The 26,199-nt window shown below is 38.8% G+C and overlaps 3 protein-coding genes across 3 annotated transcripts; all 3 read right to left on the reverse strand.

Annotated features, from left to right (window-relative positions):
* Nucleotides 1-2,395: 2,395 nt before the first annotated feature.
* Nucleotides 2,396-5,750, reverse strand: LOC140953395 (uncharacterized). The gene is made up of 3 exons (XM_073402879.1): nucleotides 5,615-5,750; nucleotides 4,019-4,125; nucleotides 2,396-2,716 (listed from the first exon to the last, which is right to left on the reverse strand). Exons 1-3 carry the CDS (start codon nucleotides 5,748-5,750, stop codon nucleotides 2,396-2,398), a joined length of 564 nt encoding a protein of 187 aa, XP_073258980.1.
* Nucleotides 5,751-12,513: 6,763 nt separating this feature from the next.
* Nucleotides 12,514-17,217, reverse strand: LOC140952238 (uncharacterized). The gene is made up of 5 exons (XM_073401667.1): nucleotides 17,082-17,217; nucleotides 15,854-16,025; nucleotides 14,656-14,788; nucleotides 13,389-13,498; nucleotides 12,514-12,914 (listed from the first exon to the last, which is right to left on the reverse strand). Exons 2-5 carry the CDS (start codon nucleotides 15,977-15,979, stop codon nucleotides 12,522-12,524), a joined length of 762 nt encoding a protein of 253 aa, XP_073257768.1. The 5' UTR covers nucleotides 15,980-16,025; nucleotides 17,082-17,217; the 3' UTR covers nucleotides 12,514-12,521.
* Nucleotides 17,218-22,816: 5,599 nt separating this feature from the next.
* Nucleotides 22,817-25,980, reverse strand: LOC140952596 (uncharacterized). The gene is made up of 4 exons (XM_073402025.1): nucleotides 25,833-25,980; nucleotides 25,040-25,172; nucleotides 24,135-24,244; nucleotides 22,817-23,533 (listed from the first exon to the last, which is right to left on the reverse strand). The coding sequence occupies exons 1-4, from the start codon at nucleotides 25,953-25,955 to the stop codon at nucleotides 23,006-23,008; spliced, it is 894 nt and encodes a 297-aa protein (XP_073258126.1). The 5' UTR covers nucleotides 25,956-25,980; the 3' UTR covers nucleotides 22,817-23,005.
* Nucleotides 25,981-26,199: the final 219 nt, after the last annotated feature.

Here is a 26,199-nt window from a genome sequence, read left to right on the forward strand (position 1 = left end):
TAAGTGAGAAAAAACCTCATCGAATCTTTAGTGGTGAAATACCCTTACCACAGAGGCTATTGGAAATTCCAGAAGGATGGGATTGGTCAATTACATATTTTTTTAAAGGTAAAAACCCTGTTTTCCTTAAAAATCACTATCTGTTAAACTTTTGAAATTTGTGTTCTTTGGCATCTTCCCTTTATGGAGTACTTGTGAAATTACACTGAGAGCAGTATGAGATATTAAAATTGGTATCCACTTGGCAGTGGCAAGATTGGGCGAGTTTGTGCGAGATAATGCGAGTTTAGGCGAGTTAAGGCGAGATAAGGAAATTTGAACATAATCTCAAGTTGCGAGTTAGGGCGAGTTAGGCGATACTGAGTTTTATTATATATTCCTCGAGTTGAATAATAAATCTCTTATCGGACGGTTTAGTGTGAGTGTAGTATCGTGGATTATTTTTACTCGTCTCTTAGCCTTTCGTCGTTCCATTTTGCGAACGGGTGCAATCACCAAATGACGCAAGACAAAAGATTGAACGATCCCTACACCAAAAAAGTGAACCAACAATATTATATACGTCGATTAGCGTAGTCACTTTTTCTCTTACCCTCTGTTGCGCAGTATAGTCCGTTTATTTCAGGTCATTTCAAAATGGATGGCCTTCAGTGAAGGAACCATTAAAAAAGGTTTAAACCTACCTGTGAGCAGGTTTAACTTTCTATTGTTCCTTTAGTCGGTCTTAGACACGGTCTAAACAAGGTTACGGAAGAACAGCGTTTAAATAATCAGTCACAGTTCATAGTTTAAACCTGGGTTAGACGATGACTCTCATAAACGCTGTCTAAACTTGGTTTAAATAACCGGCCCAATAGGTTTAGGAAGCAAAACAAGATCTCTGCGTGTGCATCAGACTCTTTCTTTGCCGTCCCTGTCGGGTACAACTACGACGTGAAATGACCAAATTCTCTTTCTTAATGGGCGCACATTCGAGAACAGCGCTCGATTGTGTAAATATTGTTTTCATTGGTTTCGTGGCTTTATTGCATTAACTTGTGGACATCTATTACATTTGTGGTTTCAAGTTCTTGAACGCTTTTTAACAAATACTTTTCGCGTGAGAAAAGCTCGTAAAGCCATAAAATTAAGTTTGTATATGTTTTAGACTTAGTCAACGAACTCTTCAGGTTACAGCCTAATCAATTCAACGCAATTTGTCCACAAACTCATATGTCATCGTCTTAACAAATCCAAATTAATATCGAAACTAAGATCTATACATCTCAATACACTCATAACGTTTATTTTAAGACAATATATCTGTGAGAAGTCTACACACCATATACAGGCTATTTACAGCTCTCCTTAAACCAATCATATTTTACCATGATATTCTTGTTAAAACTCATATTTTTCCCTCTTAAACGCGGCCTTCGCGCTCTGTGTTGCCTGGATTAGTAATGGAACAGGACTGAGTTCAGTCTCTGTTTTTGGAACTTGGATTCCAATCGTTTAAGTGGGATTCCGGATTCCTTGAGTTGTGATTCGGATTCCACAAACGAAAAGTTCCCGCATTCCAGAATCCGGATTACCTTGTACAATTGGGGCGATGATATATGAAGTCTACTTTGTAACGATTTCTTTATACTGCCTGTCATCAGAGAGATACGGGAAATGGCAAACGTAAAATAACCGTTGAGAAATTTACACTGACAGGAAATGAGCAGATAAAAACTGCTCAGATTAATTCTTATGGATAGAAGTGGTTCGAATTCTCTGATCTCTGTCTAGTTGTAATGAATAGTAAAAGTAAAAGATAGGTCAAGGCTTAAACGTAAATCTGAATCTCTCTTTCATCACTGATATAAACACGTGATTGACCTCTCTGTAGTTCGACTTATTTACAGCGTTCTTTGATCTATTTTCAACAACAGCCTCCTTCAAAACAATTAAATAACTCACTCTTTTGGCGTTATTTCTGTATTGAATGTACGTAACAAAATAAAATAGATAATTAGAATTGTAATAAGGTATTTAAACCTTACACACCGTTAAATATATTTTTTCTTGCTTTTTTTTTTTCCAGTTTACATTGCATAAACCAGTTACTTAGGAAACGTTGAGCGTTAGTAAGTTATTTAAAATTTATGTTCTTGTGACACAAGTTATAAATAAATGTCATTGAATCTTAAATACTTAAAGTTTAATCAGTCAAATATGAGCGGCGCTTTCAATTGATTTTTAGACCTTCATCGGTGTCAGTATGACGTGTATCTATACAGTAATAGTGCCTCATTCACTGGGCCTGTTTATATGAGTAAAGCTGCCAGCCCGGTTAGCCGAGCTGGCCGAGCGCCTCTCTCATATAAACAGGCCCTCAGTTGCAGCTAATTTCCAAGATTTACTCTACACTTTATTTGCTGTATACTTTTGTCCAAGTACAGGAAACAGCTTCTGGGATTATGAAAGTTCTTGCTGCACAGACAGAATCCTCTCTGATCGTGTGCACACTTCTATCAGTCACCGTGTCATCTTGCACATGAATAAATTGAAACCATGCTTGTCTGTTCCGCACTGACATTACATTTTCCATAGATGCCTCACCAGTCTCTTGACTAACAAGGAACTTTCTTGTCTGTGCAGACTTAATCCTACAATATTTACTACCGTCATGGATTCTTTCAACGTTAAACAGGAACCTGACATCATTTAAAGGGTTTCTGCCAATAGAACTCTATGGGCAAAAGAAAAAAAAAGATTTTTGTTGTTGTCGTATCTGACCACTAGAACACGGATATATAATTGTGGTTTCCCAATTTTCTGCGCATAAATTCGTTGCCCCGTTGCATTCGCAATCGTCGCGATCTTGTAGCTGCATTTTTGAATTTTTTGTGATGAGCGAAATCTAAGGGGGAAAGTACGGTAAGACATAAATGCTAGTAATAGTAAAAAAACATGGATTAGTTTTCCCACTCTAATAACTATTCGTCTCTTTGTAGTCGTCGGTAACTGCACTACCTGCTGTAGTTGTTCACGCTGGTAATCCCACTTCATTAACCTGAGTCTAATCAGAAGTCTTACGGAGACGAGTTATGGGCTTCTGACGGAGACCGATCTTTTCAAGTTGCTGTGCCCCCAGCCTCCCACGCAGGCGTTTTTAGGGGAGCTCGTTATTCAAATCTTCCCGCCTGCTCAACCGAAAACAACATTCCTTTCCCATTGTTTTATTTGCGTGGTAAGTGACCAATCAACAGTTGTGAAATAAAGTGTTGACAGGCTAAACACGACTAAAACGTGACCCTAGAGTTACCGTTTTCCTTCTTTTCTTTCCTTCGCTAAGGTTATACGGTGCATTGAGTATTCTAAAAATTTGACTAAATCTTACTTTGCCGCTCTGAATCTAACATGTATTAGAGGTCAGAAAGCTTTCCCAGTGTTTCAGGATGCAGATCGAGTAATTATCAGTTACCCTGAGGTCAAGGTCAACTTAGTTTCCAGAATTTGGAAAGTACAATGTGATTGGCTAAGCTTGGGAAAGGAATGTTGTCTTTGGTTTAGCAGGCGTTTGTGGGGAGAGATGAAAGACGAGCTCCCCTAAAAACGCCTGTGTGAGAGGCTACTGTGCCCCCAGACTTTGGAAAGCATTACCTAATAACCGCAGGATCAATCCAATCCCTTAATGTTTCAGAAAAAAATTAAAATACTTCTTTTCAAAGAAGCTTTTTTAAAGTTATATTTTACATTTTCAGCGATCGGTTTTTTGAATATACGTCCCCCACGACCAAATTTGCAGAGGACATGCCCCCTATTATTATTTATTATTATAATTATTATTGTTATTATCATTAACATTATTGTTATTATTCTTGGACCTTCAAGGTCTTGAGCTGGATCGAAGTCTTGTCAGATTGAACTTTGTCGAACAGTTTCATGACAAACGTTGCAGAGATTTGATATCGGGATGCACTACGTCCGAATAAGATCAGTATGAAATTCTTTCATTCGACTTGCCATTTAACTCAAATCGCTTACTTACCATCAGACACACATCATCGTTACTATCTGTAAACAGGAAGTATTCTTGGCCCTCTATATAGCATGAAAAGGTGTTGTGTCCTTTATCATCCCGTCCAACAAAAAACTCTGAAATACAAAACGGACTTATGATCAAATTCCTGATTATGCAGCAGGTAACAGAGAGAATCGTTTAGATATTACATTGATACTAGTACTGGATGAGAAAGTGGCCAGATCCAGCTGTTAGTCTCTCATAAAAGAGGTGAGTTAAGATGGATATTCCGATTCTCGTGCTGTTTACGATTTTACATCGAAAACGGATTCCTAAGGAAAGGCTTTTGTGACTTTTATCAATAAATTCCAAAGTATGGGATTGATCGTTTTTATTCAAGTAGTACCAGCAGGTGTAAATGGCGCTGAATTTTTGGCTTGTAAATATGATGATTTTAAGGAGGAATATCACTGGTAGCTAAACTAGTGCGGAAGTTGCCACGATGCCAATTGTTTTTTGTGCAGATTTCTACTCAGTGTGTGCCAGATTTAAGATAAAGACTTGGATGAGCCAAAAGCAAATGCAATAATCTGCTTGCAGATCTTTCATCTTCCAGTTAGTTCTGTCTATGGACAATGTACATTGAAAAGTTTTTAACACTTGATCAATACGAGGAACGAAGGGCACCTCCTCCTAATCTTGTCGTCGTCCTTCTCCGGCATCTATGCAACACTGGATTTGGGTGTCTGTAATAAGCTGATTACAGTTGACTGTAACACGAGAGGTTTACTTGTCAAAAATGGCAAGCAGTACCTTACGGGATCCAGATGTGTTAAACTTGACGTCAATTATAGATAACTATATGCTATTGTCTGACGAGACTGATCAGTTTTTAGCCTGTTCCAAACGATCTAAACACCGCGCTCTACTATCTGAACGCCTCAGCGGAACAGGCTAGGAATTTTTTTTGTTTTACTTAGGCTCATAATTGAAAGTCAGACTAGTTGTTACGACTGACGTTATCTTAGTTTCCTTCCTTGAATCTCCCAAACTTGGCTGAAATGCCACGGTGGCAAGTGCTCGTAAATTGGGCAGGCGAAAACCCGATGGGCAAGTCCAACCTCGCGCGCCTTCTCCCGGGCCATTCTCTTACCCCCTAATTTCCCACTCAGTTTCCCTTTCCCTTTGAAACTTCTGCCATGCAGGCTAACATTTCCATTGTTTAATATCTTTTGCTTCAAGAAATGTTCCCAGGATGTATATCTGGTTGATTTTGCCTGGTCACCTAACATATGGCTTAAGTTAAGGTGTGGAATAGTGAGTGTTTGTGATCTTCTCCCTGCAGTGACTTAAGTATCAGTTACGTCCCCTCTTCTCGTGAACTCGATCTCCATGCCGTAAGCCATGTTGTTGTTATATTGTAGTAAGTAATATAAGTTATACGTTCAGTAACGATTGTCCGCATTTGTCAAGTAAAACACGCTATGTGAACTCAGCCGTGAGCCGACCTATGTAGTCCCTGATTCTCCCAAATCTATACATTCTTATTTTAATCGACTACGGTGATAGTAATTGCTATTTATGTTTTGTCTATTTAAATTAATAACTGTAATAAACTTAAACCTGTTGTATCGTTGTATTTGTTTCCAACAAAGTCCACAGGAATCTCCTCGCCTTCTCGCTTCGTTGCTTCTAAATATGCTGTACCATACCTCTCTCGAACTTTCGACACTATGATAACTCTTGGTTCCGGCGGCATCCTCTCATTCATCCAGGTGAGCTCCGACTGTCGAGAAAACAAACGCATCTCAACCAGGGACAGAAATCATAGACTCCTCAGATGCCTATTTTCCTATTTCCTGAATTTCCTCTCCCTCGCATTTGCTCCAGCTACTCATGCTACTACAAGACAAGCCTTCACTGACAAACGGCAAACACCCTAGCGTAGAATAGCGCCTAGCGTTGTAACGTACGCTACTATGATCTGTAAGATCAGTTGGTTATCGATAGTAGACACCATACCTTTTTTGTTTCTTTGAATATTTCTATTACTGGTGACGACATTGCTGAAGGTTTTTCTTAACTCGAACGTCAAACGTTAAGCTTGGCTTGGTCGCTTTGGTTGAAGGCAGAATAAATCCAATACCTGTGATCTACGATGGTTGTATTTATTCTATTATTACCAGAAAGTATAAATAATAAAAATGTAAGTGGGGGATTCCCAGAGAATCCGAAACGTCACGAGCTTTGAGCTTCTAAAAGAAAATGAAAAGTCACAGGACTTTCATCGCAGTTCTTTAATCCTTGGTTTTTAATTCGACAAGACAGCCGGGCTTGCGCATGCTGACCTCTGCTCTAATTATTGTACTTTTTCTCGGTAAGGACCCAATGTTTCAGTTAGAAAAAGCTTAGGAGAAAAAAAAATTTTTTAGTTTGCAAAAAAAGTTGGCCACTTATGACTTAGAGTCTACGGCGAACAAGAAGTTCTTTCAGAAAATGAAATTTTTTAAATATAGTTTTTGAACTCTTAAGCTATTCTATTTACGGGGGTATTCTTGTCACTGAGACACCTTGCGTTAGTTAAACTGAGTCGATCATTTATACGTCACTGATGTTATTTTATTTCAACATGTATTAGATGAGTTGCCTTAGTTTCGAACTTAAGTGAGTTTTAAATTCCAAATTTTTGTTGCGCAACGGTTGAGAACGGTAGCTCAGTGGGAAATTGAGCTTTCATATTATTAGTTTTACCATGCAGAACAGAGGTTATTTTTATTCAGCTAACAACTTCCCACCTCAACCACAAAGCAGCCGTGGCGTTAAGCAGCATTAGGACACTTATGCAGGCTTTGCCGCCAGAAACACAGGGCCCAGCCTGTAAGCCCTTCAAAGATGCTGTTGTTTTTGTTGGAATTAATGAATATTACCATACTAACTCTAATGAGGGAACAATAAAATTTTGAGAAAATAATATAGTAGAGTCGTAAATTGAAGTGGAATCCTGAACAATGTATTGTGTGTTTTCACATGACGTCATGGCGGCCATATTTGTGTCCCAAAGCAATGAAACGGCGGCCATGTTTGTGTCCCAAACCAGTCCTGTGGGAGTTGAACAGTCTTTTCTTATGTAAACGCTTTCTTTTGTTCCAACAAATTTGCATATATGCTGGCCAGTGAGTGAAAACACAGAATAGCTGAAAGGTCACGAGATATGAACAAGATCATTACATAGTCATGTATTTTTAGTTATTAATTTTTTAGCCTACTTTGCTTAGCTGCTGATAATGATCCAACAAAATCAAAGATGTATTTCCAGCAAGTTAAAAGCGTCACTAAAATAATGATAATAATAATAATGATGATGATGATGATGATGATGATGATAACGATATAATAATACACATCAAGAGAATACTTAATTGGCATGTCTGTAGCTTACAAACTACCCGGTAACTACTCACTTTATACTCCAAAATCGTATCCTTGCCCAAAACTTTCAGTCCTTCCCCTCTCCAACAAAGGGTGCGATTTATTATGCAACCATAGCAACAGTGATCTTTTCACTTGTGAAAATAACATGTCTCCTTTTCACGTGTCGAGGGGATGTCATTTTTTTCCTCGAAAGCTCGCGTGGTATTTCATTGGTGTTATATAATAAATTTACGCTCTAAATTGTGCTTTTAATAAAGTCCTAAAGTGTGACGTCTTGTCATGAACCGAGTCAAATTTAGTAAGATTTGTATGGAGTTGGAGAAATGCTGTCTAGTTTTTTGCAAGTAGGCCTTTTAGATGTTGTTCTTTCAGAATACCCCGAAAACTCCCATAATTTCACAAATTTGATTTTATAACAACGTCATCACTTTAGAACTCTATGGACTGCACTACAGCGCCTTTGGGAATTATAGCCATCTAATCGCTTTATATAATGATAGATATATTCATGTACATCTCAGGCCCACCGCGTCATGACGGTGTGAGATGCATTCGTTAAGCACATTTTGAAACTATTTGTTGTCATATCTTGCCCAGGATCAATGTAACATAACATAGACAAACGATAGGGACTCGTTTTACCTCAATAGCTTGATCTAAAGAGACATGTTTCGCAAAAGATCTCGTGGGAATACATGACCTCGTTGGATATCGCTCCTAGCCTGAGCCTAGGATGCCATCATGAGACGCCGGTCAGCGGATGCTCCAATTTGACAGCTGACGATTGGCATTTTACGTTACTATTGAACATCAGCGTATTCTTATAACGGTATAGAGTTCCAAACATATCGTTTCCCCGAAACTATCGTGGATTTTTGGACCTTTCCACTCTTTTTCTTTTCTTTTACTTTTCTTGTTGTTTTTGCTCTTTATATAGAATGAAATAGAGAATAGAGAATCAAAGCGAGACTGCTCTTAATATTAACCCGCTGTGTTAACCGTAATTTTCCATTAATTCCGGTACAACGGTACGTACTATTTTTATTCACCTTCACAAATAGTATAATCTATGCTAAAGATGTGGCCCCTTAAACCTGTCATTCGGGGAAGGCGACGGCAGCGAGAACGAAAACGTGAAAAAAAGCAATAGGAAGCAAAACAACAACTTTTCTCGCTTTTTCGTCGTTGACATCATCGCACCACCACGACGTGAACTAATTTCACTTGTTATGGATGAACACAAGACATTACGATTTTCTGTTCCTTTTTCAAATCAGCATTGCACGACTTCTTTAAAATTTAATATCAGAATAATTTGCCAACACTTGGCAAATTAGACGATAAACAAGAAATAGTGATGAAGTTTCAAACATGGCAAATTCACTTTTTAATTAAGTGACGTTTTCGCTGCTGTCGTCGCCGTGACGGCGGCCGCACTTGTTTAGAACTCCTCGATAAGGAATATCGTTGTTGTAAGACTTCTTAAGCGCGTCTCTTAACTACAAAAACAGAACTAAGAAAAACAACAATGAGTGATTACAATTGAAATAACATAGATAAGTATCGAAAACATAAAGGGAAACTGCACCACTTAATGAAAAACCTCCTTAAGCACGGTCACATGAATCAAGCAGTTCCGTTTTTAAATTATATAATAGAAAATTTAATTTGGTTTTTGTCGGATTTTCTGGTGCGTTGCACGCGCATTACCTAGTACCTAGCTTTTTTGAAAAAATGCGTAGTTTGACCATTACTTTCCGAGATGGTGTTCTGTTTTAGTTATTAGTTTTAGTTATCTCTTAATGAAGATCTCTGAATTAGCTGCTGTCTAATCTGATCAGGTGAGCTGTGTATGACAATTGATTTTTGTTGCATCATAGTCATGTGTTATCACGAATGAGCTCAGTGTAAGATGACTCGTAGATTCTAGTCTCTGCCTTTTGTTACACTTATTTTCCTTGGAAGAAGGAGCTGTTTTACTTGTTTTCTCAGTTCTAACTGGAATAAACAACGTCCATGCCACCCTGTACATAAGATTCGGTTATCATAATTCGCTGAATATATCCTGTCCATAGCAACTACGACAGGCACAATAATATTAATGTTTCATTACAGCTACTTTTCAAAAACTACTAAAAGAATTTCTAATAGTTCTTTTTCCAGTCTATTCTGGCTGAGTGGTTAAAACCAAAGAGGTTTCCTAGATTTCAAACTTGGAATAATTTACACATTAAAAAATTCAACGTGATACAAATTCCTTTGACGGAGCATCGGGTTATTTTTAAAATATGCTTTAGCGCGTGCTTCTTAAAACCTAGTAATTCAACAGGAACTGATCCAAAATAAACGTAACTTCAGTAAATGTTATATAATAAAAATTTTAATTGTGCTGCTTTAAAGATGAATTATCTTGTGACGTTCATTACTCGCGTTTGGCTGAAAGTCATTGATTGTTAACTTACCTCTAAAACAATTTTATAGATGACTAACCGGCTCGTGAGGGAAAATGTCAAGTCATTTCATTGGGAAAGCGGAAGACAACTTAAAACTTAAAATAATGAAAATGGACAAAATTTTGTTGTGGTAGAAGAAAACTGCTGAGAATAAAATTTTGAATTACGAAACTTTGCGTCAAAAAGAATAATTTCTGAAAAATAGAACATACACGATGGTGGTTATAGAATGAGGTAAATGTTTGAGTATTGAAGCCCTTGTTTTATATGGTAAAAGTGGTCAAGGAAACAGAAAGTACAAGCTGCAATAAATTGTGGAAAGATTAGAGGATGTTGAAATCCTTAAATCGAAAGATTTATACTCAGGCTAGATTTCTGTGCAATTGGAGTGACAAACAAGTACGATATTGATTTGTAATGAAAGGATTTGCGTACGGCTTGTTACAGCGGCAAGTATGAACGATGCTCATTAATTGACGTACTAGCCCAAAAAAGCTACAATGTCAACATTAGAAGAAGGACATTTTGCACCCCACATTTCTTTTAAGGTTAACGGGAACAATCAAGTAAAACTTAAATTGAGTAAAGTCAGCCTTCTTTTCAGAAAAGAACCAGCAAAACCGTGCAGCTCAGACATTCATTCTCCTTTTATGCTCCAGCCACCACATCATCATTATTTTCATACTTACTCATTTATTCAGCAGTCATGTTTACTCCCATTGAAAATAATAGGAAAACATGCCTTCTGCATTATCACCCCTCAAAATCTTATTCAAAATGACCATTTTCATGAACGTGCAACATTGAGACAATTAAAATTTTCTCCTCTAATACCCATTAAGTTCTTTTTCAGTGACAATTTGTTTTACATAAAACAGGTAGATGAGAACAGTTTTATCTTCTTTTTTGCATACAGAAAAAAATTTCTTGTTCTCTTAAGAAAACAAACTTCTTGGAAGGTGTATGGTGGCAGTCGCAATATCTAGCCTCGAAGTTTGAAGCAAAACAAAACTGAGGGGCTTGCACTCATCAACTTGTTGATTTAAATGTCCTTACGTTATTTATATCCAGTACCTCGACTGTTCGCTTATTTTAGTAAATATTTACCGTCTTAAAAAATGTTTTCCTTGTTCCTTCTGCGTTACTGTGTGTTTTACGGCCAGAGCTTCGTACATTAGTTGACTTTTTCTGAAACTTTTGAAGATGGCTTCCCATGGCGCGCATTTTTTTCTACACATACTAGATAACAACATACAAGAACCACTTATGTTCAGTCACCCCGTGTATTTATGTCTCCTTAGGTAATTTTGGAGAATAAACCCCTGGCCTTTTAAATTAATTTTTTCGCCACGTGCTTGTCAACCAGTATGCACGAGAAATGGCTAAAACCCGCGACACTGTTTCAGTTTCTTGGGGGTAATATTTGGTTTTTCCAGCACACACATTCAGTCTATAGTAATTTAGCACCTAGTCGTTTCCTTCTGATGCCAAACGAGATGTGGATTGCCTACTGACTATGAGATGATAATGATAGTTGGATGAAGCTGGATAAAGTAACGCGTAAAATCTTAAATCAAAGCCGAGCTAATTCACGATATACTCTGGAATGCGACACGGTCCACAAAATGCTGTCACGCATTAATCCCCTGACCGAAAAGGGAAGTTTGACAAACAAATCACGCGCGTCTAGGATTTCCAAGGCGGTTCGATCCTTTATCCGCGACCATCAAGGCTGCTGTCAGGCTGTTGTTTAAGGAAGGTAATATTAGCAAGTGTAATCATAACAGTCGTAAGCACCCTCAACGCATCTCCGTATCGTAAATATTTCAATTATTTTCTTATTTTGAAGTTAATAATTCAAATAATAATAATAAAGAGCCGAATAGTACAGCGTCCTTCTAGTTTAGCGCTCTGTTAAGAGCAATACCATCCGCAGTTGCTATAATTCTGTTTCGGATTCTTCTTTTCTTCCTAAACCATCCTTTGACTTCCACATCATTAATATATATTGTTCTTCTAAAACCAGTCCGTGGTACTTAAAGCCCAATCATGGCGAGGACGTTTTTAGTTGGGTGTTTGTCTGCCCATTTCAGCCTATGCAATGTTGCTTAAGAGAACTTTGTGTTTTAGAGATAAACCCTGCATTCCCGGCGGCCTAACGGCTAACAATGAAACAAAGAAATAAAATCGACTGTTAAAAATCATACTAAGATCGGGGTACAGAATTATTTTTATAAGTCAATTTCACAGACAGGAAATAAGAAAAAATATTTTAATACCCTTTTCCTTGTACCTGAAGTTAAGGATAATATATCCCACTCGGGCTTCTTCGAAGTTTCCTCCTCCTCTTTTCCCCCGGGTTTGGAGAAAATGCCCCCTGACCTGTTTCACAGAGTCCTATCCTCCGGCTAGTAAAAGTTGCCACTCTGCCGGATCTTCCACGCTCTTTCTTTCCTTCTCCGTCGGATATCATCTGCCCAGGGGCTCGCGAGAATGAGAAACCATCAGCTGTTAGAAGTCATTTTTCTCCGCGTACTCCGACTAAGTTTTATATTCCCCGGTTTATCAGGAGCCCTGTGCCACCTTTTTCTCATTCTTCTCTTGAACCTTCGAAATTACCCTCCCTAGGCCCTGCTGCTCGCGCATTACCCATCATCGGCGTGTTTTTCGAAGTCAGTTCCCTCTATTGGATCCTCGTTGTTGACAGACGGCTCGGGATCGTCATCCTCAGAATCGTCATTCTCCAATATTAAAAAGCCTTCAGACGTGTTCTCCATACCATCCAGCTGGTCTTGTTGGATCTGGATTAATTGTTCTTGTGGCTGCTGCCTCCTTGGTAATAGCTTGAACCATGTTTCACGGTCTCTCGGTTGTTTATTGCCTCTTGCTTTTTCCATGACCACCCTTCTGTTATCGCTTTTGCAGTGAAGATACTCGCCTGATTTATATGACTTGAAAGTAACCGGGGAATCACTTTTACGATTGATCTTTTTTATGTAGAAAAAATACTTATCGGTTGCGGGAGGGTGGAGTAATTTCTATCGTAAAAGAAAAAGAAGAAAGAAAAATGATCCTCCACTGCGTGAAAAACGTCTTAAGTAATTTCATGATCACAACACCAGGAAAGCTAATCTCTAAGTTTTTCGATCCCGACTGCGATTTCATAAATCAGCAGACACGTGCACAGCATGACAACATGAAGTAAGGGATCCGTGAAGCCCAGCGCCTGTATCCAGTGGCAATATTGAACGGGGCACCCTAAGACTAGCCTACGTGGCAGACGCAAAAAGGGGAAGGGGAGGGGGGAGGGAGAAAAGCGCGCAAGCCTATCTCCTCAATCCCTCTCCCTTTTTCCCTTCCTCCCTATCGCTCTCGACGCCTGCTACCCAGGCTACGCAGGCTACCCAATCACTCACTTTGAGATCACGTGTCCTTGGCAATACCTAAGGCTGACCAGGTGATGCGATGTACAAGATCTGATGTATTCTAAAATTGCAACTTTATTTACTTACACGCAGTCGTACTTCGCTATCTTTTTTCACAGCAAGGTAAAATTTCTCGTCATTTTTGCTGTAACTCAGGAAGTTTGCCTCCCTTTTGTCGTCTTTAACGATCTGAAATACTGAAAACACAACGGATCAAACAATTCAATGCAAAAAACTCGTGCATTACAAATTTCCGTTAAAATTTTAAACAAGTTTGAAATTATACCTATCGATCGATCCGCAGAACATAAGCCATCGTAAGACGGTGATAAAGAGGGAATATAATGGACATAGCGTTAGGTACTGTTTCTGCCCTTATAAAATGAACCTGAAGGCAGTTATCAGATGAATGTCGTGCAAACATAACCTTTATCAGAACTTTCATCTGGAAACCCCCTACAAATGCACACAAATCCGGGCTCTTACAGTAATTAGAATTCGAAGGAAACACGCATGTATGAGACGCCAAAGTTCACCGGAAAGCGGAGCTGAAATATGTCTTTAATTAAGATCTTAAGTCTTAGGTCTAGGCCAAGCGTTGAACTTTTCATGAGACGAACCAAACTTAGAGAGTTGAGTTCATGAAAAGTTCCACGTCTGGCACAGTTAAGTTCGCCTGAATGAGTTTGGTTCATCCAACACGTTCTATCCGTCTCCTCTTCAGGCGGATAAAACGTCTGAAGATCGTCTCCGCGACAATTGTCGATCTTCACATGCGACGAACTAAATTAATACGCACGAAAATTTTGTACGATAATGGATAATTAGCCTAATTTGGTAGAAAATTTATCAAAATTGCTTTTTGGTCCGATTCAGTTGATTGGTCCGGCGACGCGTCCTAAGGCTGACGTCTGACCCAGCAGACGATCTTGACTTAATTCAGGTCGTGCCAAATTAGAGTTTGGTTCGTCTCTGTCATGAAACGTTCGACGTTTGGACTAGGCCTTAACTAAGTATAGGGTTAGGGTTAGGGTTGAGCGTTTTGTCACTGTCTCGTCGGGGAGCGGGAAACAAGCACGGGGAACGGGAAAATGAAAAAAGGGAACAAAATTTCACTTGAACCCTCAGCCTAGCCTCATCAGTAAATACATTTCTAATACTGGGTTTGGTCCCATTTTTCATTTTTCCGTTGCCCGTGCTTGTTCCCCGCTCCCCGTTTTAGTAACATCCTTGTCACCCCACGGTTGCTAGAAGCTCATTTGCACGGGTAAGTAACGCGACACGAGATTTTTTTTGCCTGTCACAAAGTCAAGAAAAACCAAAACAATCAAGAAATCACTTAGAAAAGTCATACCTGTTGAGGGGTCATCGAAGTCTAAGCTGTTGAAGGCCACCTCTAGTTTAATGGAATCTCTTTTGTATTTAGCCGTCAAAAGACATCCATCTGAAACGGTCGACTCAATCGCAAAAGGCTCCGGTTCCTTGATCTGAAATGAAATACAGACCCATAATGTAAGGATGAGCTCTTAGTTGTGCTCCAGCCGATGACCACAATGGTGGACATGAGTTCTTGACCCAATGATGTAATATCATAGGTTATCCTTGTTTCACTCTTAAATTTAAAACATATATATTGCTACCGTCTAACTAAATACATCGATGCGCCCCCTTCCACCCAATCCAATGTTAAAACTCAGCAGAAATGACAGGAGTATTCAACATCAGTTGCATGAGGGGTTAGAGGTTGGGGGAGGGACTGGACAAATGTTGGCTCATACCCGCGAGACTATTACTTTGCGTGTGTGAAAAAATGACACAAAAGCAATTTTGTCCAAACACGTTTGTGCATTAAGTTGTAGAGAGTCACTGTTTTATGTAATTGAGGAAGATCAATGATCGAGCAAACGCCAACAATAAAGTTTTTAAACTTTATGTATAATAATCCGCAGTCATAATCACAATTATCCTCATAATACGGTAATATAATGAGATATGAAGGACGCAGGATTTATATAAGTCATTATGCTTTTAAAACTTTAAAGCGAGCACATGCTAGGTTATTCATTAAAGCATTTCAGATTAAGTCATCTGGATTTTGAGTTAGTTCATGCTAGAAAAAGGGCAGCCTTGCACATGGTTAAGTTTTGAAGTAACAACCAAGACGTGGCTAAACCACATTCGACGAAACATTCAAAACGACAACAATTTTAATTGCCGATAATTGATCGGAGAAGGGCAAGTAGTGTGAAAAACATTCCGCAAAATCCTTTCAAAAACTTGCATTGGGGTGTCCGTGCGGAAGTACGATAAGAGGCGACTAGCTGACAGACAACGGGAAAAAAGCAAGGCATCCATGTTCTTTAAAAAGGCATTCAGCTCGCACAGTTCCGTTGAGGTGAACTTTTTGGGTGACGGTGGAGGGAGGAGAAGGCCCCTCGCTTGGCTGATGGCTAAGAGTTGAAAAGCGCACAATTCACGACGCAAAATAGTTTGTTCACTGGATTTTGCTGCTTTTTTGACCATACTAAACAGTATACATACTGTATAGTTACCATTCTCCTTGGACCGTCTTCCAAATCCACTTTTTGTTTCTTTGGTGTGCCATCATTCTCCTCTTCATAATGTTCATGGTTATTAGGTCTCTTCTCTCCAGCTTTTTGAGGAAGCTGATCGGTCATGGCTGCGGCTTGTGTGCAAAGCGAACACTCTTCGGGGACTTCAGAGCTATTGGTAAAAAAGGGGAAATCTTCTGAATCTTGAAGCGCTAGCTCTCTTCTCGATCCGGTTCCTTTTCAGCTCACGCTCCAATGCAAAAACAAAAATACAAAGTTTAAGATAAAAAGTTTACATCTCGAGTTGTTTTTGTAAACCGCTCAAGATAAGCTCGACATCATTTTTCCGACTATTTGTAATACTTTTCCTCATATAAGTTACCTTTGGTTCTCTTTAGTCAACAGAATTTTAATTTTAATGGTCTTTTACTTGAGGGGGGTCTAACTTAAGCTGAATGATGTAAATTTGCATATGTTATTTGTTACTCAGTGGTGGTACGACCGAAATATTGGCCTCGTTCACCTTGGCAAGTGAATTTGGACTGTTGTTCGCAAAAAGGTAAACCAAGAAATTGTCACAAAGGAAAAGAGCCATAAAGATAAAAACTAGAAAATGATTTAAAATACACGTAAAAGTGCATCTTTTATTATGACTTCCTCTGTGAGAAACCCCCAGACTAACAACACGCTTCAGGAAGCACCAGCCGGTAATATCACAATAAAACACACGTGTTAGTTAGAATGGCGATTTCTTTTGCTTTGCCCAATTGCTTAAATAATTCGAAGATTCGTGAGATTGCAAATGAGTCAGCGAGCAGTTCGTTTCTGTTGTTGGCATTTAGTAGACTTTTAATTTAGTAGCGTTAAAGGCCTTTCAAATTATAGCAATGCTTTCCTAACAACAATTGATCGATCCTTCGCCTACGATGATATAAAGTTGGTATTTAAATTAGTAGAGTTGGTAGCGTAAAGGCCTTTCAAATTATAGCAATGCTTTCCTAACAACGATTGATCGATCCTTCGCCTACAATGATATAAAGTTGGTATTTAATTAGTAGAGTTGGTAGCGTAAAGGCCTTTCAAATTATAGCAATGCTTTCCTAACCACGATTGATCGATTCTTCGCCTACGATGACTGAGATGGCTTGCCTACGTCAAAAATATACATTGTACTAACTATCCGTCGCAATATTTGATCATTGGCTGCATCGTAATACCTTCCACTTACTTGGCTGTCCTCACTCGATTGGTTCAAAATTCAACTGCGTTCATATGGGCGAGCAGCCAATAAATCGGTCTCACCTGATCGCTAACAGAGCTTCACGAAGACAAACTGCCTCAACTCACTGTGTTTCTAATGTTCAACGATAATGAGAACAACAGCAGAGAAGGGAACCACGTGTTTTAGATTGACAACTTTCAACAAAACCACGTGACCCAAATACTTTTTAGTCAGCGGTCTTCCTGTTCCTCTTTTTTCTTAACGGATGATCTATAAAAGATTAAAGTAAAAAAAATCAAATTATAAACAAAACAGCAAAAATGAAAGCGTCTTCCCTTTTTGAAATTTAAAGTCAAGCCTATGAGTGCTTTCTTCACGGGATTTTATAATTTAGAAACGAATTAACTTCGCTACACTATGATGCACAGGGGCCCTGGTTATACAATCTATATGATACCATATGCTGCGGTTTGCAAGATTTGGTAAAAAAAAAAAGAAGTTTAATGAGCCAATAGCGGGATAATAATGGTAATACTTCCCAGAGGCTTTACAACAAAGAGAAACAAAATTCTTAAGCATAATGATTTTAATTATTAAAATTTATTATGAAATGGTCCCCTACTGTTTACAATTGGATGCCCACAAAGCATTTACGCATATAGCATACGGCCTGTGGCAAGGAGTGTTAGTTATTTATTTATTTATTTTTTTTTTTAGTCACTCACATTTCATACAACCAAAACTGTGATCAATCCTGCTCATCAAGAATATTTTTCGATTTTGTTGAAATGACTTTTAGGTTAGTACATGCTATGTACAACCTTCCCGACTGGCAAGCTGTAAACCTGACTGTCTTTACACCCTGTTGAACGAAACAAACATTTCATTTGTTGCTTACTTTGTCTTGTTGTTATATTGAGACTTGATTTTTTTGCCTTGTTCTTGTCAGAACAAAGCCGGGGACAATGTTTTTGAACTGACCAGAGGATAACATTTAAAAACCCAGTTACATGTAATATTAATATAGCCTTCTGAAAAACTGGTCTAAATTAAACATCCAATGGCTGGAATGCTACCATAAGAAAATTAGAAAAGTTTTTTTCTGGGGTTGAAAGTCGTAAAATTGTCTTTTTTGTTGTTGTTGTTTTTGTGTTTCTTATTCTAGGATCTGTTGACAATGAATGAAGACCTTAAGAAAGCAAGAAAAGCTTTTGATGCTGAAAGCTATGGAGGAATGGTGTAAAATGTTTTCCAAGTTCACCATTGTTAAGTCAAGATCGCTTTGAGTGGTGAAAAGAGGTCATGCAAGTCACATAGCTCTGATATATAGCAAACAGTTGTTTTCCCAAATCATACCCTGTGAGCAGGAAGTTGCTGGACATAGGTTTGGCCTCTATTACAGCTTTAGACGACTGATTCCAATATCACTTATAATGATAAAGGTTCGTAATTCATGCTTGTGAAACGTAACCCACGCAGTTAGTTTCCTGCCTAATAGAGGAAGTAGAAAACTGTTACAAGCACTGAATCAAATATCAAGTGCAGTGTCATTCTGCACATATAACGGAACCGCTTTAACGTGTCATATTTTAAAGTAAAGAGCTTATAAGATCTCTCGCCAAAGACAAAAAGACATGAATTTTTCAATGTTCGAAAAACCAAAGTTTTTTGAGACTTAAAAATATTTATTTAGACCCATAAACACAAAAATGTCAAACTGTTGCTCAAACATTTGACCACTCCAGTATGCATGCACTCAAACTTTCAGAAACATCGCCGCCAGTCATCATGTAAGTGTTTTTAACGTTGTAAATATTAGTCACTGTGTATCAAAATATGAACAGCAATTAATGGTCACACCCTAGCCGGGGTTTAATCCACAATCTGTCTATCAACACTGTTACCGCTTAGATGTAAAAGTTCAGGTTGAGAAAAAAAAAAACTTTATGATCCGTGTTGGGTGTTTCTGATATGTAGGTAAATTTTCATCTTCTTAAAAACTTCGATGAAGCTAAGTAACTAAAACTATGGTCGGCCATTTGTTTCAAAATTATGACACGATATACGTGCGGTTTTTTCCCACGTATACTTGCAATCATTCCTGCTACACGATATACGTGCGTTTTTTTGTCACGTATACTTGCGTTTTATTCCCAAGTATATGACCATTTTCTTACAAACGCGCATATATATGCGCACAAAAAACCCCATATATATGCGTTACAAACAAGCATGTGGTATATGCGGTCGCAGAAAGTCGTCGTATAAGAGGCACCGAATTATAGCGTCAGCAAAAAACCCCTTCATGTACGATGGAGCTGAAAAGTAACTTCAGTTTGAATCAAGCATGGCCGCAATGCCCGCATTAATTTCGAGCAAGATTTGGTTCTTATTCATTGCCCTCACAGTAGTGGTGGTTGTTGGCTCCCCGACGACGGATTTGTTGGAATCTGTGGATTGTCTCTTGAGAGACTGTGTACGCTATTTCACAAATGCTGACCGAAACAACGATCGATTCAATTAGAAATTAGCGTCCGACAGGCAAAACACGACTCATAAGCTCTTGATAATGTGAAACATGACCTTGAGACCTTTCTTCTTTTCTCTCTCGCGCGCGAATTATCAACACGTTCTAAGTCTCGAAGCTTTTTATTATTTCCCTGGTATTCTCACTGACTGTAATAGCCTTCCACCTGCCTCTCTTTCCTTAGTGCTCCTCCACTTTAATTGTGATTTTCATGGTTAATTGACTCGTTCTCGTTTCAACTTGCATAAAATGTCCCTCAGGTATCAATTTGCTATTAGTTTTCAAGTCCCAATTATTTGGCCAAGGATATCCCGGCCCACTGATATACCCTTCACTGTCCGTAACAGCCTTACCACCACTGACTTTAAATAGAAACTAAAACTTTAATTTTTAAGCCTGGATTGAATTAGCACAGGATTATCATAGTTTATTGTTAGTTTATTTGTCACTACTACTTCTAGTTTTACCTCTGCTATAGGACTGATTGCATTACTTAATTTAAGTTTTGTATCTTGTTTTAGTTTTGAAATTTAGCCCGCAGTGGCTTCATTTCTTCATAAAATAATTTCTGTCATTTTAACCACAGGTCGTATAAGCCCCCGGCTTTGGCTTTACCGAGTTTTCTACTATATGAACGATGGAATAATAAAGTTAAAGTTAAAGTTACTAGCACTACAGAGAATTACATGCATACTGAGTAATCATCTCCTGTGGTTTATGGTTCTTTAGGTGTTCCTGCTAGGAGTTGACATGCAGTTGTAAAGTGTTTTAATTTTCTTTGACCTCTGTTTAAGCCTAAAGCTTTAATTTGATATTACGGCTAAATAAAGATTTTAGTTTCTATGGTTTTCTCCTTAAATCCTGGATCTGCGGAATAACTATATGCATGCATGTAAGTTTCTTTGTCCGGGAATGTGATTATTTCCTACTATGCCAGGGGAGATGGTGCTCCCTATGATGGCCTATACTGGGAGGCTCCGCCCGAAATCCCGGAGAGTTACTTAACAAATATTTGTACGGGGAGGCTCCACCCCGAGGTCCAACCCCTTACCCGTCGAGAAAGCGTTCTACATTTGTGACTGATTCCTATTTTATGACAGTGCGGGTTTCCAGCAGTTAAAAGGGATACAAAGTTCTAAGCAAGATATGTGAAAGGAGTACCATTTGTCAATAGAAGGTATACGAAATCGTGAAAAATGGTATATAAAAGGTTAAGGGGTGGGCCTCCGCTGAATAAGAATTTGTTGAGTACCCCCCCCCCCCCCCCTCCTCCCGCCCCTCCCGGGCTGCTATGTCAGTATGACGTTGGGCCCTGCTCATAAGTGTTGTTTCAAGGATTTTGAGTTTTCACGGATAGTGACTGAGATCTTCAGATTTGAGTTGTACACGGTAGCTTAAACTAAAGCTACCGGCCAAGTATGGAGAATTATGCTTTGCGCGAGTCAAGATCATTCTCACTGCTGATAGCCTGATGCAGTCCGATTTAATTTTTTTTGAGATCAGAAGTGAGTCTTTAAACAAAAGCGCGATGTCTTGTTGTTCCTTCGTAGTTGAAATAGCGTACACAATCTCTCAAGAGACAATCCACAGATTCCAACAAATCCGTCGTCGGGGAGCCAACAACCACCACTACTGTGAGGGCAATGAATAAGAACCAAATCTTGCTCGAAATTAACGCGGGCATTGAGGCCATGCTTGATTCAAACTGAAGTTACTTTTCAGCTCCATCGTACATGAAGGGGTTTTTTGCTGACGGTATAATTCGGTGCCTCTTATACGACGACTTTCTGCGACCGCATATACCACATGCTTGTTTGTAACGCATATATATGGGGTTTTTTGTGCGCATATATATGCGCGTTTGTAAGAGAATGGTCATATACTTGGGAATAAAACGCAAGTATACGTGACAAAAAAACGCACGTATATCGTGTAGCCGGAATGATTGCAAGTATACGTGGGAAAAAACCGCACGTATATCGTGTCATAATTTTGAAACAAATGGCCGACCATATAAAACAAGCAAGTAAGTTAACGTACATTAAATCGTAACATACGTACATACTTGTACTTTATTTTAAAAAGTGTTAGAAGATTTAGCTAAGAAGCTAATTGGGGACAAAAAAGAAAAAGTCCTATCTAAAAATACATAGATAAATGGATAGTTATGTACAGTAGAATATAAAAATTGAAATAAATGAATAATTTAATCTCATGCATATAAATTTTTTTAACTAAGGAAAATATATTATGTAGCCCAAGCATTGCATTTCAAAGATCTGCCTAAAAGGTTCACAATATTAATTCCCCTTATGGCTTTCTTGAAGGCTAGAGGACTTTTTTTTCTACGAATACCCTGACTTATTTTTCCCTACAATTAGGGGCCTGGATATCTGACACGACTGTGTTTCCCAGACTCCACCGGATTTGGGAATTCACCGCATCTTAGATTGTTGTGTTTAACTTGCTTATAAAATACATGTATTTCACAAATAGAATTGGTGCTAAGGAAAATTGAACTCATACATAAATATCAAAATGTCTTGAAGATGCCTATTTACTAGGCTAGTCAGACGCCACTTCTCCACTGAATAACTCTCCATATTCAGCATTTCTGTCATTGAAAACTCGCGCGTAACGCCCTCTCTTGAACCCATTCTAGTTTTTCCGTGTTCGATGCTTTGCATAGATGCATGCCACAGGTCACAGGTAATGTTGCCGATTTAAACAGTTAAAGCTTAGCTTCGGTGGGAATCATGCGCCTGTGACGAACAATAACGCTTACAAATTTCTGCTAGCCTTCTTACGGCAAAGGTATGTCAGCTATATTCAAGCTTATCATCGATGGTAACCCCTAATAGTTTAAGTGCGGGAACAGATGTAATATTTTCTCCATCAATGTCAACACTTATTATTGATACAGTGAAACCTGTATTAAGCGGACACCCTCGGGGAATGCTGTAGTGTCCGCTTAATACAGGGTGTCCGCCTAATACAGGTTTCGATAGATAACGTCATATGAGATGTCAAACGCCATTCAAATGAACAGTGGAAATGTTAAGAAAACTTCCAGAGACTTTGACGATATATTTGCATTAATTTCTTTATCAAAGTGGACCAATTGATCATAGTGATCCATTATATCCTCCTTATAAAAAAATAACACTTCCGAAATTTTCCACTTGTCGGAAAAATACAAGAACTAACCCCATTTACAAATGCATATTTTAATTTCTATTTGCAACATTAGTTCAATATTCGCTTTATTTGTCAACTAGTAGCCAAACTACTACGCTTATCAGAGTCGTCAGACGTGTCTTCAGTATCCTCAGTATCCTCTAAAATACGAAAGAAACGAGGTGAAAGAACTGCGCTTAATTTAATGTTACAGCTTCTTGAATATTTAGCAAGAATCGTTTTCTCTTAAATTTCCATTCCCCTGTTCCTCGGGCTTTACCACTTTCTGTTCATCGGAGGTTTTCTTCTTTGAATCCTGCAAATTTAGTATCACGTGTTTCCCGTCATTTGCTTCTTCTTCGAGGGCTTCCTCTCTCGAGTCTCCGTCTCCGTTTTTCTTTTCAGTATTTGAAGCGCTTTCTAAAGAAGAGTGGCTGTTTGTCTTGTCCTCATGATTCAATTCGTTCATAGTGGCTTCTTTTTGGACTTCACTGCCATCCACTGAATCCACATCGCTGGTTAGTTTGTCCTGCGGCTCAACTCTATCTACTAACTTGAACCATGTTTCCCGGTCTGAAGGAGATTCATTTCCTACGGCCTTCTTCATGAACACCCTGCCGGTATCACTGCTGCAGTGAACATAATCGCCTGTTTTTTTTGACTGGAGGGTAACGGGGGAGTCAGGTCCACATTCGTCATTAACCTTCTTGATGAAAAAGAAGTATTCGTCGAATTCGGGAGGGTTTTCTAATTTCTGTTGAACAAACAACAGCAGTCACCTTTTCAGTTTAATTTTTGAGGCTTAAAATTACCTTAACAAAAAAACGCTGTTACTGATAAATTAAAAATGCTGTTAACAAATTGAACGGGTGGAGAGCTTTGTAGGGCAGGCGGTTTGCTAGACTACGTAATAGCATGCAAGCGTCGAGTTATTGCGCGAAAAATGTAGCGAAAGCAAAGAAAAGAAAGAAGGAGGGAGGGGGAAACGAAACGATCCCCTCCTTCCTTCACATTCCTCTTTTTTTTGCTCTCGTCCCAACAAAACGCTTGCTACGCAAGCTAGCGTTTCGCAGAGCTTGATGTCGTGAGTTAAATTGAAACCTTGGTCAGTCTACAAAACAGAATACATACAAATCGGATACTGAGATCATGCTTTGTACGGATATTGATCTCAGCTCATTTACTCGATCGTAGTCTGTGGGCGGCATTAGACCCTTTTCGGTACCCATTTCCATTTCCCTGCAGCCAAGCTGTAAGTTGGGTTAATAAGTTTAGTTTCCACTAGGAAACAGCGGGAGGGCCACAGTTCTGTATTTTGCGATCCATTTTTGGATCTCTTAAATCCGTTTGCTTACACGTAGTTGTACTTCCATATCGTTTTCCGCAGCCAGGTAAAAATTCCCTTCATTTCTGCTGTACTTCACGAAATTCGCCATCTTTTCTACGCTTTTTAGGATCTGAAATACTGAAAACACATACAACGGATCAAACAATTTCAAACAAATTTTCTGGTAGATAAGATATATTTCTATAATTATAATTCGGCTCCATTGATGTCTAACTATAGGGCAATCTAATGTCGATTCAAACGTATGCGTTCATAACAAGACATGTACTATTCTCTACTTCAACATCAAGCGTTCTACAATGAGAGAAAGAAAGATAAGAAACTATTGAGGTCTATTCGTCACTCCATTAAATCGTTGGAACGCAGAGTATTGGCACAAGCTATGATTTCTGGGATCATTTGGATAGACAAATGAGAAGACCTCGTTTTTAAAATGATTGGTGAAATATATGGATCCAAAGATAACCGTAGCCCAATAACTGCCTGTATTTTCCGTTTAAAATCCTTGCGTTGAAAGCTTGTATCGATTCTCTTTGACTGTACTTTACAGTTGTGACTTACAACCCATTACAAAGTGTTATCAGGGTCTGAAAGGGTATTGTCGGGACCTAGCCGGATTTGACCAAAATACAGAGAACACGCAAAATTCCTTGACGAGATTTAGAGACACTGGATTTGACTGCTCATCTCTGGAAGAGGGATTCGCCAAAGTCTTGGCAAAGAATGCATTCTTTAGGAAAGAAAACGGTATCCGGGGTAGAGACGACTAAAATTCACGATGCGGGATTGTCGTTAAAAAGAACGGGGAGTGCGGGATCATGATCCGCCTTCCGCCAGACCCCATTTTTGCATACAACTGTGCGGTCAGGTCATGATTCGAAGTCAATCACAAAATCGCTTGACTGGGAATACCTGTTTCTGGATCATTGCAGTCTGATTTCTCTAACTTCACATTTAGTCTCTTAGGATTTTCATAGTCTTCAGCTTTCAAGAAGTCAAACTCTGATCCAATTTTCGGCTGGATCGAGACAAGACATTCGTTGAACTAAATGAAGCAAAGAACACATAAACTATAACATGTCATTTCTTTAGCAAAAACAAGTGAGTTGGTTACTGAAACGGTCGGCGTTTCAATTTCTCGTTGTATGAGTGCAGATTTCGCCGTAACTAATTAAGCTTTCCTAGAACCTCACCGATTTTATTATCCCCGAGTGTCATCATAAGACTTGGTGGGCTTGGTTCAGTGTATAAGCATGATCTCTTCATGATCTGTTATTTCCCTTCACTGCTTTTAAGGCATCGCAAAAACATTTAAAGACGCTTGTTAAAAGTGTCTTTCTAAGTTCTTTCAGGTTTTACTGCATGGACTAATTGTCGAGCTCAAGAGGTAGGTTAAGACTTAATTTGAGCTTTAAAAATGTGTTTGAGTTCATTCACTCGTTACAAAAATGACAAGGGCAGATCCAGAAAATTTATATAGAAACAATATATTTATTTATTTAAAAGTTAAGGAACTCTGTGAGCGTCTGTCCAAAAATTAAAAGGCCTCGAGACATGAGATTTTAAGGAGAATTCATAAAAAAAAAACAACAACCGTTACGACAATTTTAAGATCGACAAGAACAAGAAGGAAGCATGCACTCCCTTCGGTTCTCCTCTAACTCTGTGGCCCATGAATGATATTAATTAAGTCCAGTTCGGTTACCGGTTCGAATATTTGACCATCTTCTGAATCCTGCTGGTTTTGTTCCTTTAGTGGGATTCCATCATCCTTTTCAAATCCATTCGCACTTTTCCTTTTATCTTCCTGGCGAACACGATCGGTCATTCTTGCGCTCAGGTGTACAAAGCCGGCGGGAGCACACTTTTGCCGTTAACCGTAGGCTTTATACTGAGAGTTTGAGCTCTCTGGGCCCTCGAGATTCCCTCCTTCTCTCCGCTAGTACTTGTGTTTTGCGAGTCTTCAGTTCTGATAAAAAAAGGGGGCTTTGAATATTAAAAAGGGACAAACTCTTTTTTCGCAACTGCTCAATGTTTAGTACGATTTTGTGTTACAATCCTCTCGTAGTCAT

This window comes from Porites lutea, chromosome 11 (assembly GCF_958299795.1).
Source record: "Porites lutea chromosome 11, jaPorLute2.1, whole genome shotgun sequence".
Taxonomy (NCBI): domain Eukaryota; kingdom Metazoa; phylum Cnidaria; class Anthozoa; order Scleractinia; family Poritidae; genus Porites; species Porites lutea.

What these genes read in the sequence shown, in the direction of transcription:
- LOC140953395 (XM_073402879.1), bottom strand. Translation starts at nt 5,750, where the DNA reads ATGCCGCCGGAACCAAGAGTTATCATAGTGTCGAAAGTTCGAGAGAGG. An exon ending in CAAATACAACGATACAACAG is followed by an intron (nt 4,126 to 5,614) that starts GTTTAAGTTTAT and finishes TTTGTATTTCAG; the next exon opens with AGTTTTTTGTTGGACGGGAT. An exon ending in ACGATGATGTGTGTCTGATG is followed by an intron (nt 2,717 to 4,018) that starts GTAAGTAAGCGA and finishes TTTTGCCCATAG; the next exon opens with AGTTCTATTGGCAGAAACCC.
- LOC140952238 (XM_073401667.1), bottom strand. Translation starts at nt 15,979, where the DNA reads ATGACCGATCAGCTTCCTCAAAAAGCTGGAGAGAAGAGACCTAATAAC. An exon ending in CTTCGATGACCCCTCAACAG is followed by an intron (nt 13,499 to 14,655) that starts GTATGACTTTTC and finishes TTGTGTTTTCAG; the next exon opens with TATTTCAGATCGTTAAAGAC. An exon ending in ATAGCGAAGTACGACTGCGT is followed by an intron (nt 12,915 to 13,388) that starts GTAAGTAAATAA and finishes CTTTTACGATAG; the next exon opens with AAATTACTCCACCCTCCCGC.
- LOC140952596 (XM_073402025.1), bottom strand. Translation starts at nt 25,955, where the DNA reads ATGACCGATCGTGTTCGCCAGGAAGATAAAAGGAAAAGTGCGAATGGA. An exon ending in ATGGTCAAATATTCGAACCG is followed by an intron (nt 25,173 to 25,832) that starts GTAACCGAACTG and finishes TGCTTCATTTAG; the next exon opens with TTCAACGAATGTCTTGTCTC. An exon ending in CTGCAATGATCCAGAAACAG is followed by an intron (nt 24,245 to 25,039) that starts GTATTCCCAGTC and finishes ATGTGTTTTCAG; the next exon opens with TATTTCAGATCCTAAAAAGC.